At 41.1% G+C, this 14,948-nt stretch overlaps 1 protein-coding gene across 4 annotated transcripts in view; it reads left to right on the forward strand.

Annotated features, from left to right (window-relative positions):
• The first annotated feature begins 719 nt into the window (after positions 1–719).
• The window catches only part of C2H3orf33 (chromosome 2 C3orf33 homolog), a 52,006-nt gene continuing 37,777 nt past the window's right edge, over positions 720–14,948 (forward strand). For 3 of the 4 annotated variants that reach the window (XR_644002.4, XM_009201487.4, XM_003894926.5), the window contains exons 1-2: positions 720–910; positions 4,440–4,499. Coding sequence is in view for 3 of the 4 variants with exons in the window: in XM_009201487.4 (XP_009199751.1) it covers positions 797–910; positions 4,440–4,499 (174 nt within the window). In the remaining variant the exon portion in view is untranslated. Of the gene's footprint in view, positions 911–3,702; positions 3,957–4,439; positions 4,500–14,948 lie in introns of those variants that run through there. The other variant, XM_031663638.1, reaches the window with a different exon arrangement.

Genomic DNA, 14,948 nt, shown 5'->3' on the forward strand with positions numbered 1-14,948 from the left:
CAGGCGATTCTCTTGCCTCAGCCTCTTGAGTAGCTGGGATTATAGGCGAGTACCACCACGTTCGGCTAATTTTTGTGTTTTTAGTACAGACGGAATTTCGCCATGTTGGCCAGGCTGGTCTCGAACCCCTGACCTCAAGTAATTCGCCCGCTTCGGCCTCCCACAGTGTTGGTATTACAGGCATAAGCCACCACACCCGGCCTCAATATGTATTTTTATTACACGAATGTTACCATATTATTTGCACTGCTCCGTTTCTATTTTTTTTTATTTAAAATGTATTACTATTGTTTTCTAACAGCTCAAACATTTACAGCATGTGATATTAGGCTTTCAGAGCAGCTCTTAAAACTTTAAAGCACAATTCGAATATAAGAAATATGCATAGGTTTCAAGGACAGGCCGTATTTGGTTAAAAATAATGCATGTTTTTGTTTGGGAGCAGGTGGAAGGAATGAATTACTTCAATTTCCTTCCTTGTGTGGCACCTGCGGAAACCACACTGCAGCAGGGTGAATTAAAGTCACCAATTGAAAATCACACTACTAGCTTGGTCGGGAATGCTTCAACCCCTGCAGTGCGGTTCAGAGATCGCCTGCATCGTGGAATCACCCTGCATAAAAGCGGTTGAGGCACTGTTAAGACATCTGATATCTGGGGCCCGCCCACTGGCGACTGCAGGTCGCGGGGCCACCCCGGTCGGCGGGGAAGGGGACCCCGCCGCCTTCCCGAGGTGCGCGGCGCCCCCTGCCGCCAGCCGGAGGAGCGCAGGGCCGGCTCGCAGGAGGCCGGGAACATGGCGGGGCAGCCCGCGGCCTCAGGCTCGCAGTCTCCCGACAGGGACGGAATGGAGCCCAACGTTGTGGCTCGGATCTCGCAGTGGGCAGACGACCACCTGCGCCTAGTCCGGGTACTGCAGCCACGCGGTCTGGGCGGGCGGTGGGCGCGGGGCGGCACCGAGCGACCCTGAGAAGAACGTGAGGCCTCAGGCGTGGATCCCGCCGGGGCCGGGGAGCGACAGAAAACTGCGGGGGAGCGAGCTCGAGAGGCCGACATCGCGAGTGTCGTGCGTGCAGGGCTGCAGAGGGCCGGGGGCGGGCCAGGGGGCCAGTTCGGCCTCATTATTGCAAGGACTGTGCAGGATCCTTGCTGGGCTGTGGGGGGCGGGCACCTCAAAGGGTGAGACGCAGCCCAGCTCCGGGATGCCACTTGTTCCATTAGAGCGTTTGGGGAGAGCCCAGAGAGGAGACCGAGGAAGAGCAGGGAAGTCCTGTACGCCTTTGGAGAGAGCATTTCTAATTTTTATTTATTTTTAATTTTATTTTTTTAGGGACGGGATATTCCTCTCTGGCCCAAGCTGGAGTGCAGTGGCACAATCATAGCTCACTGCTGCCGCTCCACCTCCTGGGCTGAAAAAATCCTCCCACTTCAGCCTCCCAAGTAGCTGGAACCATAGGCGTGCGCTACCCCCATCGACTACTTTCTTTTAGAATTAGAGACTGGGAATCTTGGTATGTTGCCCGGGTGGCCTCCAACTCCTGGCCTCAAGTGATCTCCCACCTCAGCCTCCCGAATAGATTTCTTTTTTTTGAGACAGAGTCTCACTCTTGTCACGCCTGGAGTGCAGTGGCACCATTATGTCTCATTGCAGCCTCTACTCCCTGTGCTTAAGCAATCCTCCCACCTCAGGCTCGCGAGTAACTGGGGCTACAAGGCACTTGTCACCACACCAGGCTAATTTGTTTTTTGTTTGTAGAGACAAGGTCTCCCTGTGTTGTCCAGGCTGGCCTTGAACTCCTGGCCTCAAGGGATCTGCCCGCCTCAGCCTCCCAAAGCACTGGGATTATAGGCATCAGCCACTGGTGCCCTGCCTTTTTTTTTTTTTTTCCTGAAGCACTAAGCCTCTGGAGTTGAAGCAAGAGGGGGACATTTTGGCCACCAGGCGAGAGAGGGTTGTGGCTAAGACACAGAATTGTGGTGATATGAATTGTTTGGGTGTGAGGTACAAAGAAAGAGGTCTAAGGAGGCTGGTAATAGTTGCTGATAAGGAGAAGGAGTTGGAGTAAATGATTTGTTGGGGAAAATCTAGATAACTTTTTGGACATGTACATGGAGATGTGCAAACTTGAAGATGGTTATTAGACTTCTAAGCAGAATTGTAGATGCTGTTCTTGGCAACTGGATATGGAGTCTGGTGTTGAAGGGAGATCAGAACCTGACATAGAACACTGGGAATGACCTGCATAAACCTTAAGTAGCATTTAAAGCTGTGGACTTGAGTAACATCTCAGAGCAAGTGAGAAAAGCTACTGAAGAAGCCCTAGAATTTGGGGGATTATAACATTGAGAATCTGGGGAGTAAAGAGAAAGTCAGCAAAGACCAAGAGGAAGCAGACAGTGAGGTCATAAGAAAGTCAGGACAGCCTGGTGTTCTAGAAGCCAAGTGAAGAAAATGTTTTCAGAAGGAATCATTACCTTTAAAAAATAATACTGAAAAGTTGAGTAAGATAACTTTGCAAATGCTCTGCAGCCAAGCAGCACAAAGTCCAAAGCCATGCCTGTTTTCACTCACCATTGTAGCCCTAGTTCTTAGAGTAATGCCTGTCACTTAGTAAGTGCTAGATAAATATTTGTGGCATCATCGAATGGTAAATAATATATGTGTTAATTGGTGAAAACTCATTTCTTCCAGTTAAGCAGCAATAGATGCATGGGTTATTTCAAATTAAAAAATGACTTCAGAAGGATTATGGGAGGAAGTTGTTTAAATTAGAACATGGTTATAATATTACAAATAATCCGGTCATAGAACCCAGCGTATGTACCTTTGTGCATTTTTTCAATCTCTTTTTTTTTCTTTTTCTTTTTTTTTTTAGATGAAGTCTCACACTTGTCCCTCAGGCTGGAGTGCAATGGTGTGATCTTGGCTCACTGCAACCTCTGCCTCCTGGGTTCAAGCGATTCTCCTGCCTCAGCCTCCCGAGTAGCTGGGATTACAGGTGCCTGCCACCATGCCCGGCTAATTTTTTAATTTTTAGTAGAGATGGGGTTTCGCCATGTTGGCCAGGCTGGTCTCGAACTCCTGACCTCAGGTGATCCGCCCGCCTTGGCCTCCCAAAATGCTGGGATTACAAGCATGAGCCACCGCGCCCAGCCTCTTTTTTATTTTGAGACAGAGTCTGGCTCTGTTGCCCAGGCTGGAGTGCAGTGGCACAATCTCGGCTCACTGCAACCTCCACCTCCTGGGTTCTAGCAATTCTCGTGCCTTAGCCTCCTGAGTGGCTGGAATTACAGATGTGTGCTACCACATCCGGCTAGTTTTTTTAATTTTTAGTAGAGATGAGGATTCACCATGTTGGCCAGGCTGGTCTCAAACTCCTGGCCTCAAGTGATCCACCAGCCTCAGCCTCCCCAAGTGCTGGGACTGCAGGTGTGAGGTACCGCACCTCGCCTCAATCTCATTTCTTTCTTTTCTTTCTTTTTTTTTTTTTGAGATGGAGTCTTGCTCTGTCGCCCAGGCTGGAGTGCAGTGGCCGGATCTCAGCTCACTGCAAGCTCCGCCTCCCGGGTTTACGCCATTCTCCTGCCTCAGCCTCGCGAATAGCTGGGACTACAGGCGCCCACCACCTCGCCCGGCTAGTTTTTTGTATTTTTTAGTAGAGACGGGGTTTCACCGGGTTAGCCAGGATAGTCTCGATCTCCTGACCTCGTGATCCGCCCGCCTCGGCCTCCCAAAGTGCTGGGATTACAGGCTTGAGCTACCGCGCCCGGCCAATCTCATTTCTTATATACCTAATTGTATTGATTGAAGGAAAGTGTGTTAGATTATCTCTGTTTTTGAGAGAGTTGCAGGATTCTTAATTTTTCATTAACTTCTTTAGGCCTACCCTAGTTTAAATGAAACACTTTAAAAACATCACTGAGTATTCCCCAGCCATTTACCCACATCTGCCAAGGTACTGTATTTTAAGGTTTTAGTGATAACATTTTCTACCAAATACTTAAATTCCTACCATGGATGCAAGGTTATACTAATTACTATGGGTACTGTATAGGAAGTACTAGACCAGCTAATCTATTCATGGTACTGATAGTTAAATAATATGATCAGTAGAGAACAATCCAATACTATATACATATATGTATGTGTGTATCGGGATGGGTGGGTGTGTATATGTGTGTGTATATGTTTATATATATATAAATTTCTCTGTGTGCCAGTTTGGGAAAGAATTTGAGTACTATAAAAGTTAAAAGAAGGAAAGATTAATGAATGAGTGGACGGTTTTTGAAGAAGTGGGCCTTTATTTGAAGGACATACATTGTTTGTACAATTAGATATAGAGAGCACATTCCTCTTTTTTTCCACTTTCTAATTAGTGCTTTCATTATTGTGAATAATAATTAGTGAGGGTTAACCCTTAAATCTCTTTCTGTAGAACATCAGCACTGGAATGGCCATAGTTGGAATAATGTTACTTCTAAGAAGCATTCGACTGGTAAGTTAAAAAATGAAAGAGACTTTACAACAAGCGGTAGGTAGTTTATTCCCATTTCAGACAATTTTTATCTCAAACAGTGTATCATATTGTTACTCGTATTAGTAGCTTTTAAATAGTATTTTAGAACAGTGAACATATTTTAAGGTGTTGGTTTAAACCTAACACATCCACAGGATTTTACAGAAAGTAATTGCATGGTCTGTATTTCCATAATCACTTTTTTTTTTGTGCTTAAAAAGGAATCTGAAAAGGATTTAGTTTGCTAGAATGTTATAATCACTATATTTGCATTTTAAACACTGTAGAATATCTTAAAAGTGTTTTTTTGTGTGTGTGTGTGGTGCTTTTTGATTTAGACCACAGTTGGATTATGTCCCTTAGCACTCAATAATTTATGCTTCCAGTTAGCACATTGTCTTAGCTCTTTCAATAACGTTTTATTGGTAGCATAATAGACATAATATTTTTTCCATGCCCATTAAACAACTCCAGGGGACGGTGCGGTGGCTTATGCCTGTAATCCCAGCACTTCGGGAGGCTGAGGCGGGTGGATCACCTGAGGTCAGGAGATCGAGACCAGCCTGGCCAACATGATGAAACCCTGTCTCTACTAAAAATACGAACAATTAGCCAGGTGTGGTGGCAGGTGCCTGTAATCCCAGCTACTCAGGAGACTGAGGCAGGAGAATAACTGGAACCCGGGAGCAGAGGTTGCAGTGAGCTGAAACTGTGTCACTGCACTCCAGCCTGGGCAACAAGAGTGAAACTCTGTCTCAAACAACAAAACAAAACAAAACAACAATAACTCCAACTTCCTTTTCCCTTCATCCCCTGGTACCCATCATTCCATTTCTGTCTCTATGATTTTGACCATTCCAGATACCTCATATAAGTGGCGTCATATTGTATTCTTTTGTGACTGGCTTTTTTTCACTTAGCCTGGCATTACTAAGATTCATCCACGTTGTTGCATATATCATAATTTTTGTCCTTTTTAAGATGGACAATATCCCATTGTAAGTGTATATCACATTTGGCTTCTCTGTTCATTTGTTGATGGACACTTCGGTTGCTTCCATGTTTGAGCTGTCGTGAATAATGCTGCTATGAACATGAATGTATACATATCTCTTCGAGATCCTGCTTTCAGTTATTTTGAGTTTCAGTTACATACCCAGAAGTGGATTAGATGGTCATTGTGTTTTTAATTTTTTTTTTTTTTTTTTTTTTTTTTTTAGGCAGAGTCTCACTCTGTTGCCCAGGAAGGAGTGAAGTGGTGTGATCTCAGCTCACTGTAACCTCTGCCTCCCGGGTTCAAGCGATTCTCCTGCCTCAGCCTCCCGAGGAGCTGGGATTACAGGCGCCTGCCACCACACCTGACTAATTGTTTTGTATTTTTGGTAGAGACAGAGTTTTACCATGTTGGTCAGGCTGGTCTCGAACTCTTGATCTCAAGTGATCCACCTGCCTCGGCCTCCCAAGGTGCTGGGATAACAGGCGTGAGCCACTGCACCTGGCCTATTTTTAATTTTTTGAGTAACTGCTATACTGTTTTTTATAGTGGCTATACTATTTTATATTACCACTAACAATGCACAAGAGTTTCAATTTCACCACATCCTTACCAACAATTATTATTTTCTGTTTTTTTGTTAGTAGTTATCCTAATGGGCTTGAGGTAGTATCTCATTGTATTTCTCTAATGATTAGTGATATTGAGCATCTTTTCATGTGGTTATTGACCTTTCATATGTGTTTTTTGTATAAATCTCTATTCAGTTCTTTTGCCCCTCTTTGAATGGGGTTGTTTGCTTTTTTGTTGTTGTTGAATTTTAGGAGTTCTCTACATTCTGAGTCCCTAATTAGATAAATGATTTGCAAATTTTTTCTCACATCCATTCTGTATGTTGCCTTTTTTTTTTTTTTTTTTTTTTTTTGGAGACAAGGCCTCACTCTGTTGACCATGCTAGAGCACACCAGCATGATCATGGCTCACTGCAGCCTCAACCTCTTGGCCTCAAGTGATCCTCCTGTCTCAGCTTCCTGAGTAGCTAGGACTAAAGGCACCTGCCACCATGCCTGGCTAATTTTTAATTTTTCTGTAGCAATGGCATCTCTCTGTGCTGCCCAGGCTGGTCTTGAACTGTTGTCCTCAAGCAGTTCTCCCATCTTAGCCTCCCAAAGTGCTGGGATTACAGACATGAGCCACTGCACCCCACCTGTGTGTTTACTTTTTCTAATCTCTGTTGACAGTGCTCACTGATGTGCAAGTTTTTAATTTCTATGAAGTCCAATTTGTCTGCTTTTTCCTTTTTCCATTTTAATTTTTGTGGGTACATACTAGGTGTATATATTCATGAGGTACATGAGATATTTTGATACAGGCATACAGTCCATAATAATCACATCAGAGTAAATAGGATATTCATCACCTCAAGCATTTATTCTTTTTTTGTGTTGCAAACAATCCAATTATGCTCTTTTAGTTATTTAAAAATGTACAATAAATTATTGTTGACTGTAGTTACCCTGTTGTGCTACCAAATACTAGATCTTATTCATTCTATTTAATTACATGGTCATACTCATTAACCAACCCCACTTCTTGCTCATCCCCAGCTACCCTTCCCAGGTTCTGGTGACCATTATTCTACTCTCTGTCTCCATGAATTCAACTTTTACATTTTTTAGTTCCCTCAAATAAGTAAGAACAATGCAAAGTTTGTCTTTCTCTGCTTGGCTTACTTAACATGATGACCTCCATTCTATCCATGGTGTTGCAAACAACAGTTCTATTTAAGGCTGAATAGTATTCTACCATGTATATGTACCATATTTTCTCTTTTCTTTTTTGAGACAAGGTCTCTCACTCTGTCACCCAGGTTGAGTGCAGTAGTGTGATCATGACTCATTGCAGCCTTGATCTTCAGGGCTCAAGTGATCCTCCCATGTCAGCCTCCTGAGTAGCTGGGAACACAGGTGTGAGCCAGCATGCCTGGCTAAATTTTGTACTTTTTGGAGATGTTACCCAGGCTGATCTCCAGCTCCTGCACTCAAGTAATCTGCCTGCCTTGGCCTCCCAAAGTGCTGGGATTACAGACATGATCCACTGCACCCAGCCCACATTTTCTTTATCCATTCATCTGGTGATGGACACTTAGGTTGCTTCCAAATCATGGCTATTGTGAATAGTGCTGCGATAAGCACGGGATTAAAGGTATCTCTGTGATATACTGATTTCCTTTCTTTTGATATATATCTAACAGTGGAATTGCTGGATCATATGGTACTTCTATTTTTAGTTTTATGAGGAGCCTCCAAACTGTTCTCCATAACGGTTGTAACAATTTACATTTTCACCAACAGTGTACGAGGGTTTCCTTTTCATCCTTGCCAGCATTTGTTATTGCCTATCTTTTGGATAAAAGCCATTTTAATTGGGGTGAGATGATATCCTATTGTAATTTTGATTTTCATTTCTCTGGTGATCAGTGATGTTGAGCACCTTTTCATATACCTGTTTGCCATTTGTATGTCTTCTTTTGAGAAATGCCTATTCATATCTCACGACCATTTTTAAATGGGATTGTTAGATTTTTTTTTTTCCTGTAGAGTTGCTTGAGCTCTTTATATAACCTGGTTATTAATTCCTTGTCAGATGGATAGTTTGCACATATTTTCTCCCGTTCTGTGGGTTGTCTCTTCACTTTGGTTATTGTTTCCTTTGAGGTGCAGAAGCTTTTTAATTTGATGTTATCCCATTTGTCTGTTTTTTCTTTGGTTGCCTGTGCTTACAGGGTATTTTTCAAGAAATCTTTGCTCAGTCCAGTGTCCTGGAGAGTTTCCCCAATGTTTTCTTGTAGTAGAGTTATAGTTTGAGGTCTTAGATTTAAGTCTTTAATGCATTTTGATTTTATTTTTGTATATGATGAGAGAGAGAGGTCTAGCTTCATTCTTTTGCATATGGACATTCAGTATTCCCAGCACCATCTATCGAAGAGACTGCCCTTTCTCCAATTTATGTTCTTGGCCCTTTGTTGAAAATGAGTTCAGTGTAGATGTATGGATTTGTTTCTGGGTTCTCAATTTTGTTCCATTGGTCTATGTGTCTGTTTTTATGCCAGTACCATGCCATTTTAGTTACTATAGCTCTTATAATTTGAAGGCAAGTAATGTGATTGTTCCAGTTTTGTTCATTATACTCAGGATAGCTTTGGCTATTCTGGGTCTTTTGTGGCTCCATGTAAATTTGAGGATTGTTTTTCTGTTTCTGTGAAGAATGCCATTGGTATTTTGATAGGGATTGCATTGAATCTGTAGCTTGCTTTGGGTAATAAGGGCATTTTAACAATATTGATTCATCCAATCCATCCATGAACATGGAAAATTTTCTCATTGTTTGTACCCTTTTCAATTTATTTCATTGGTGTTTTATAGCTTTTTTTTTTTTTTTTCCAGCAGAGACCAAGGTCACACCCTGTCACTCAGGCTGGAGTGCAGTGGTACAATCTTGGCTCACTGAAACCTCCACCTCCTGGGTTCAAGTGATTCTCATGCCTCAACCTCCCAAGTAGCTGGGATTACAAGCATGCGCCACCACGCCTGGCTAAGTTTTGTATTTTTAGTAGAGACAGGGTTTCACCATATTGGCCAGGCTGGTCTTGAACTCCTGGTCTCAAGTGATCTGCCCACCTTGGCCTCCCAAAGTGCTGGGATTACAGGCGTGAGCCACCGTGCCCAGCCAGTGTATTACAGTTTTCATTGTAGAAATCTTTCACTTCTTTGGGTAAATTAATTCCTAGGTATTTAATTTTATTTCCAGATATTGTAAATGGGATTAATTTCTTGATTTCTTTTTCATATTGTTCAGTGTTGGCATATAGAAATGCCAGACTTATTTATTGATGTTGTATCCTGCAACTGTACTGAATTTGTTTATCAGTTGCAATAGTCTTTTGGTGGAGTCTTTAGATTTTTTCAAATACAGGATCATATCATTTGCAAACAAGAAAAATTTGACTGCTTTTTTTCCAATTCAGATGCTCTTAATTTCTTTCTCTTGTCTGAGTGCTCTAGCTAGGACTTCTAGTACTATATTGAATAACAGTGGTGAGTGGGCATCCTTGTCATATTCTAGATCATGGAGGAAAGGCTTTCAGTTTTTCCCCATTCAGTATGATACTAGGGCTGTGGGTCTGTTGTATATAGCTTTTATTGTGTTGATGTATGTTCCTTCTGTAGCATTTTGTGAGAGTTTTATCATGAAGGAATGTTGATTTTATCCAATACTTTTTTTAGCATCTATTGAAATGTTCATGTTTGTATGGTTTTTGTCTTTTCTTTGAGATGGAGTCTCTCTCTGTCACCCAGGCTGGAGAGCAGTGGTGTGATCTCAGCTACTGCAACCTCCACCTCCCAGATTCAAGCAATTCTCCTCTTCAGCCTCCCAAGTAGCTGGAATTACAGGCACTTGCCATTATGCCTGGCTAATTTTTGTATTTTTAGTAGAGGCGGGGTTTTGCCATGTTGACCAGGCTAGTCTCGAACTCATGACTTCAGGTGACCTGCCTACCTTGGCCTCTCAAAGTACTGGGATTACAGGCATGAGCCACCGTGCCAGGCCTGTCCTTCATTTTGTCAATATGATGTATCACATTGATTGATTTATGTATGTTGAACCATCCTTGCATTCCTGGGATAAATCCCACTTGGTCAAAGATGAATGATCTTTTTAATATGTTGTTGAATTTGATTTGCAGGTATTTCTTTGGGGATTTTTGCATTAATGTTCATCAGGGATATTGACTTATAGTTTTCTTTTTTGATGTGTCTTTGTCTGGTTTTGGTATCAGGGTAATACTGACCTTGTAGAATGAGTGTGGAAGTATTCCCTCTTCCTCTATTTTTTGAATTGTTTGAGTAGGATTGGTATTTATTTTTTTCTTAAACGTATGGTAAAATTCAGCAATGAAGTCATTGAGTCCTGGGCTCTTCATTGCTGGCAGTTTTTATTACAGCTTTGATATCATTACTTTTTATTAGGGCTTTGTTTTCATTACTTGTTATTGATCTGTTCAGGTTTTGGATTTCTTCATGTTACAATATTGGTAGGTTGTACATGTCTAGGAATTATCTATTTCTTCTAGGTTTTCCAACTTATTGGCATATACTTGTTCATAGTAGCCTCTAATAATTTTTTGAATTTTTGTGGTATTGGTTGTAATGTCTCCTTTTTCATTTCTGATTTTATTTATTTGAGTCTCTTCTCTTTTTTTCTTAGTCTGGCTAAAGGGTTGTTGGCTTTGTTTATCTTTTCAAAAAACCAACTTTTCATATCCCTAATCTTTTGTATTCCTTCATTGTAATTTCATTTATTTTTGCTCTGATCTTTATTATTTCTTTTCTTCTACTAATTTGGGGTTTGGTTTGCTCTTGCTTTTCTAGTTCTTTTAAACAGATCATTGTTTATTTTTCTACTTTTTTGTAGGTGCTTATAGCTATAAAATTTCCTTTTAATACTGCTTTTGCTGTATCCCATGGGTGTTGATATGTTGTGTTTTCATTATCTTTTTTTTTTTTTTAAGATGGAGTCTTGCTGTGTTGCCCAGGCTGGAGTACAGTGGCACGATCTTGGCTCACTGCAACTTCTGCCTTCTGGGTTCAAGCAATTCTCCTGCCTCAGCCTCCTGATTAGCTGGGATTACAGGAGTGTACCACCACATCTAGCTAATTTTTATATTTTTAGTAGAGACAGGGTTTCACCATGTTGGCCAGGCTGGTCTTGAATTCCTGAACTCAGGTAGTCTGCCCACCTTGGCCTCCCAAAGTGCTGGAATTACAGGTGTGAGCCACCACGCCCGGCCTTCATTACCATTTGATTCAATAAATTTTTAAATTTCTTTCTTAATTTTTTTGTTGTCTCATTGGTCATTCAGGACCACATTGTTTAATTTCCATGTGTTTGTATAGTTTCTAAGATTCCTCTTGTTATTGATTTCTAGTTGTATTCCATTGTAGTCAGAGATGTTTGATATAATTTTGATTTTTTTGAAATTTTTATTTTTATTTGTTTGTTGAGATGGAGTCTTGCTCTGTTGCCCAGGCTGGAGTGCAGTGGCGCGATCTCAGCTCACTCCAACCTCCGCCTCCTGGGTTCAATCAATTCTCCTGCCTCAGCCTCCTGATTAGCTGGGATTACAGGCATGCACCACCACGTCTGGCTAATTTTTGTATTTTTGGTAGAAACAGGGTTTGCCGTGTTGGCCAGGCTGGTCTTGAATTCCCAAACTCAGGTGGTCTGCCTGCCTTGGCCTCCCAAAGTGCTGGGATTACAGGTGTGAGCCACCACACTTGGCTTGAAATTTTTTAAGATTTGTTTTTTGACCTAACATGGTCTATCCTTGAGAACGCTATAAGTACTATAAAGTGCTTTAAGGAGAAGAATGTATATTCTTCAGCCATTGGATGAAATGTTCTATGAATATCCTACGTCCATTTGGTCTACAGTGCAGATTAAGTTAGATGTTTATTGTTGATTTTGTGTCTGGAAGATGAAAGTGGGGTGTTGACGTCTCCAGCTATTATTATATTGGGACCTCTCTCTTTAGCTCTAGCTCTAATATTAATTGCACTCTATATCTTGGTGCTCCAGTGTTGGCTGCATATATGTTTATAATTGTTGTATCCTCTTGCTGAATTGACCCCTTTGTCATTACATAATGACCTTCGTTGTCTCTTTTTATAATTTTTGTCTTGAAATCTATTTTATCTTAAATCTATTTTGTCTGTAAATCTGCCATAAATATAGCTACTGCTGCTCTTTTGTAGTTTCTATTTGCATGGAATATCTTTCTATTTCTTTATTTTCAATCTATGTGTATCTTTATTAAGAGAAGTATGTTTCTTGTAGGCAAAAGATTGTTGGGTTTTGTTTTTTTAATTCATTTAGCTACTCTATGTCTTTTGGAGAGTTTAGTTCATTCACAATGTTATTGATAAGTAAGGACTTAATCCTGTCATTAAAAACTTTTTTTGTTTGTTTGTTTTGTGGTCTTCTCTTCCTTCTTTCCATCCTTCTCATCTTCCTTTTACTAAAGATGATTTTCTCTTGTGGTGTGTTTCAATTTTTTGCTTTTTATTTTTTGTATATCGGTTATATGTTCTTTGATTGGAGGTTACCCTGAGGCTTGCAAATAATATCTTATCACCTGTTATTTTAAATTGATGACAATACTGATTGCATAAACAAGCAAACTAGGCCGGGTGCGGTGGCTCACGCCTATAATCCCAGCACTTTGGGAAGCCGAGGCAGGTGGATCACCTGAGATCAGGAGTTTGAGACCAGACTGGCCAACATGGTGAAATTCTGTCTCTACTAAAAATACAAAATTAGCTAGGTGTGATGGGGCACAGCAGTAATCCCAGCAACTTGGGAGGCTGAGACAGGAGAATCACTTGAACCCAGGAGGCAGATGCTGCAGTGAGCCGAGATCGCACCACTGCGCTCCAGCCTGGGCCAGACTGAGTGAGACTGTCTCAGAAACAACAAAAACAACAACAAGCAAGCTAACAATGAAGCAAAGACAAATTTAATAACTCTATACTTTGACTTTTAAACTTTATGTCTCTCTATTTATATATTATTATACGTCTGTCTAGAAAAGCTGTTTTAGCTTTTTTTTTTTTTTTTTTTTTTGAGTCAGAGTCTCAGTCTGTCTCCCAGGCTGGAGTGCAGGGGCACGATCTCGGCCCACTGTAAACTCTGCCTCTCGGGTTCAAGAGATTCTCCTGCCTCAGCTTCCCGAGTGGCTGGGACTACAGGCGTGTGCCACCATGCTAATTTTTGTATTTTTAGTAGAGATGGGGTTTCACTATGTTGGCCAGGCTGGTCTTGAACCCCTAACCTTCAGTTATCTGCCTTCTTCGGCCTCCTAAAGTGCTGAGATTACAAGTGTGAGCCACTGTGCCTGGCCTTTCTACTCAAGATACAGTAGTTTACATACCACAATTACAGTGTTATAATATTCTGTATTTTTCTTTGTATTTTCTATTACCGGTGAGTTTTGTACCTTCAGGTGATTTCTTATTGCTCATTAACATCCTTTTTTTTCCATCAGATTGAAGAACTCACTTTAGCATTTCTTGTAGGACATGTCTGATGTTGAGGAAGTCCCCTGGCTTTTGTTTGTCTAGGAGTCTTTATTTCTCCCTTGTGTTTGACTGCCTATACGACTTTGTTAGGTTGGTGCAAAAGTAATTGCAGTTTTTTTTTTTTTTTTTTTTTTGCCACATACATATTTTCTTTTCTTCAGCAGTTTATGCCATATCACTCTCTCCTGGCTTATAAGGATTTCACTGAAAAGTCTGCTGCCAGATGTACTGGAGCACCATTGTGTGCTATTTCTTTCTTTTCTCTTGCTGCTTTTAGCATTGTTTTTATCCTTGACCTTTAGGAATTTGATTATTAACTGTGTTGTGGTGATCTTCTTTTGGTTAAATCTGCTTGGTGTTCTGTAACCTTCTTGTACTTGAATATCAGTATCTTTCCCTAGGTTTTGGATGTTCTCTGTTATTATCCTTTGAATAAACTTTCTACCCCTATCTCTCTGCCTCTTTTTCAAGGCCAATAACTCTTAGATTAGCCCCTTTGAGGCTATTTTCTAGATCTTGTAAGAGTGTTTGATTCTTTTTTAATTTTTTCTCCTCTGACTGTGTATTTTCAAATAGCCTGTCTTCAGGCTTGCTAATTCTTTCTTCTGCTTGATCAGTTCTGCTGTTTAGAGACTCTGATGCATTCTTCAATATGTCAATTGCATTTTTCAGCTCCAGAGTTTCTGCTTGATTCTTTTTGACTGTTTCTATCTCTTTGTTAAATTTCTCTGATAGGATTTTGAATTCTTTCACTGTGTTGTCTTGAATTTTGTTAGGTTTCCTCAAAACAGTTATTTTGAATTTTCTGTTCAAAAGGTCACATATCTCTGTCTCTGCAGGATTGGTGACTGGTACCTTATTTAGTTCTTTTTGGTGAGGTCACGTTTTCATGTATATTCTTGATGCTTAAGGATATTGATGTCTGGGCATTGAAGATTTTGGTATTTATTATAGTCTTCACAGTCTGGATTTGTGTGGACCTGTCCTTCTTTGGAAGGATTTCCAGGTATTTGAATGCACTTGGGTGTTGTCATCTAAGTTTTTGGTCACTGCAGCCATATTTGTATTAGGGGGCATCCCAAGCCCTGTAACACTGTGGCTCTTACAGTCTAATAGATGTACCGTCTTGGATAAGATCTGCAAAAATTCTCTGGATTACCAGGCAGAGACTCTTGTTTTTCCCTTTTCTTTCTCCCAAACAAGTGGAATCTCTCTGTCTGTGTGTCGAGGTGCCTGGAGCTGGAGGAGGGGTGACACAATCACCCTTGTGGCCACCACTACTGGAATTGCACTTGG

The sequence above is a fragment of the Papio anubis genome, chromosome 2, assembly GCF_008728515.1.
Source record: "Papio anubis isolate 15944 chromosome 2, Panubis1.0, whole genome shotgun sequence".
In the NCBI taxonomy this organism is placed as follows: domain Eukaryota; kingdom Metazoa; phylum Chordata; class Mammalia; order Primates; family Cercopithecidae; genus Papio; species Papio anubis.